Source organism: Oncorhynchus masou, chromosome 12, assembly GCF_036934945.1.
Source record: "Oncorhynchus masou masou isolate Uvic2021 chromosome 12, UVic_Omas_1.1, whole genome shotgun sequence".
Classification (NCBI taxonomy): domain Eukaryota; kingdom Metazoa; phylum Chordata; class Actinopteri; order Salmoniformes; family Salmonidae; genus Oncorhynchus; species Oncorhynchus masou.
In genome coordinates, this window is record NC_088223.1 from 22,360,548 (window position 1) to 22,363,047 (window position 2,500).

Sequence of the window (2,500 nt, forward strand, 5' to 3'; positions counted from 1 at the left end):
AGGGGTTCCTCCTGCACACGGCCGTACTGTTCCCTATGAGGCGGTAGCCCCGGTCACAGGCCCAGCGGACTAGGCTGTTGAGGTGACCACCCGTCTGGCTACTGATGGACCCCTGCAGAGGAGAGTCTGGGGTGCTGCAGTACAGGGCTGGAGGGGGAGAGAGAGAGAGAGAGAGAGAGAGAGAGAGAGAGAGGCAGGGAGGGAGGGAGGGAGGGAGGGAGGGAGAGAGAGAGAGAGAGAGAGAGAGAGAGGGAGCAGGGGAGGGAGGCAGAAAGAGGGAGACAAACAATAACAAACACAAACAAACAAACACACACAGGTCAAGTCACTAGTACAGTACCCTGGTGGTTATAACCAGAGCTGTATTACTGTAATACCTACAGCTATAAGGCTCTGACTATAACTAGCTTCTAACTTCTACTGTTACTCATGAGTAACAACACATACAATCTTCATATTATTTAAACTAAATGTGGGTGAATGTTTTTACTTGATATATAGCCTACCAGTGAGGCTACATAGGCATTCATTTGTAAATGTTTTATATACTGTAATTTCCCCACACATATGCAGTATTCGTACAGTATGTACAATATATATACATACCATTACATCAATATCACTCTTTCTGGCATTAACACGTTTAAACACTTCTCACAGTTCAGTTCAGTGTAGTTATGTAAAAGCATGCTGTGCAGCTTCTTCCTGCGTTGACACTTGGCCCTGAGCCCTGCACGAACAGGAAGATGGGGACGGGGACTGTGTCACACCAAATCAGTGGGCAGGCGTGAGACACACACACCACACTCAGCATACACGTACATACAGTAATTACAAAGTCAGCACAACACAGGGTTAATTCTAGGTGTGTTGGTGTCCTATGTCCTGGAAGACTAAAAGAGGAGAGTTCCCCCTCATGAGAAAAAGCCTCCTGACCCCCATTTTACGCTCAATGTTGTTTTTGTTAAAAAAAACATGTTTTATCTTTCTGCTTTACATACTGTTTTGATATATCCTGGGTACCAGTCCATTTGTGCCATCATGCCACTCCTTGCTTTTGCATGAAAAGGATGGCACAAACAGACTGGTATCCAGGCTAGTACTAACCTAACAGCTAGGAAAGAATGACTAACTTGAAAAACATTAAGAGTTCACCAGCTAACGTGATATATCTCATCTCCATTTGATCACCATCTAAATGCACTATAAAGTGCTCTGAATCATTCTGATTTCCTTCAATTGAGCAGTTTGAATAACAAGGCCAAGCATGTACCTCACTTTCATCACTACAGTAGAAGGGCAAAGTCAACCCACATCCGGGAGTGTCAATTCTAGTTCACACAGCAAGTTCTGACTTACAGGTATAAGCCTTATTCATTCAGATACATATTTAAACTACAGTTAAAAAGCACTGGTCTGATTGTGTGTGAACAATGGTAAGGGGAAGCACATAAAAAGATAGGTGCAGTGAAATGAGTTGTTTTACAGGGCAGCCATAGTAGTACGGCACCCCTGGAGCAAATTAGGGCTACGTACCTTGCTAATGGGCACAGACAGATTTTTCACCTTGTCGGCTCAGGTATTTGGCCCCACACTCTAACTGCTAGGCTACGTGCCTAGTATGTAGTATGGAAATGTAAACATATTGAATGCAGACCAGAAAGCAACTCTGTCATATTATCTCACTGAGGAAGATTATAGAAGAGGCATTGAATGCTGACAGAGAGAGGGAGAGAGGAAGAGAGATAAAGAGGGAGAGAGAGAGGGAGAGAGAGAGAGAGAGAGAGAGAGAGAGAGAGGGAGAGAGAGATAGAGAAAGAGGGAGAGAGAGAAAGAGAAAGAGAGAGAGAGAGAGAGAGAGAGAGAGAGAGAGAGAGAGGAAGCGAGAGAGGAAAATAGTGAGAGTGAGAGAAAGAGGAAGAGGTGAAGAGAGACAGAGAGAAAGAGAAAGAGAAAGGAAAAGAGAGAGAGAGAGGAAAAGACAGAGAGCGAGCAAGGGAGATAAAGAAAGAATTGGGCTCTGAGACAGAGAGTTATGGAGAGGATGCAGAATAGAAAGACTGAGATCAGGAAGATGAAGAGGAAAAGGGAGAGGAAGAGTGAGAGAGGAAGAGTGAGAGAGAGGAGAGCGAGAGAGAAATGCTAAACTCTAGCTTGAGCGTCACAACACTTCAAAGCAGATTTACTACAAATATCTTGCATACTTAAACAAGCGAGGAAGTTATCCCCCAGCAAATCTCCTGACGCACATACTGAGTGCCAAATTACTAGTTCCCTCAGCTGCATGACTCCATGTTATGAGATACCAGCAATCTCTGAGGCAGGGAGTCATTTGCACAATGTCAGTTATTATTTGGAAAAGTATCAGAAATGTAACTGGGTTATACACAGCAGAACAAACACGACGAGGCAGCTCAAGAACAACATTTTATAATGTGAAAGCATAAATAAAGAGTGTTAGGCCAAACTATTTGTTGATGCATCGCTAACACCAAAAATC

General features: G+C 43.8%; 1 protein-coding gene across 1 annotated transcript in view; it reads right to left on the reverse strand.

Annotated features, from left to right (window-relative positions):
- The window catches only part of LOC135549698 (CUB and sushi domain-containing protein 3-like), a gene marked incomplete at its 5' end in the record, with an annotated part of 323,045 nt that overhangs the window by 99,783 nt on the left and 220,762 nt on the right, over nt 1-2,500 (reverse strand). Inside the window, one exon of the mRNA XM_064979922.1 lies at nt 1-147. This exon is cut by the window's left edge and continues 42 nt beyond it. Within this exon, the coding sequence (XP_064835994.1) occupies nt 1-147 (147 nt within the window). The remainder of the gene's footprint in view (nt 148-2,500) is intronic.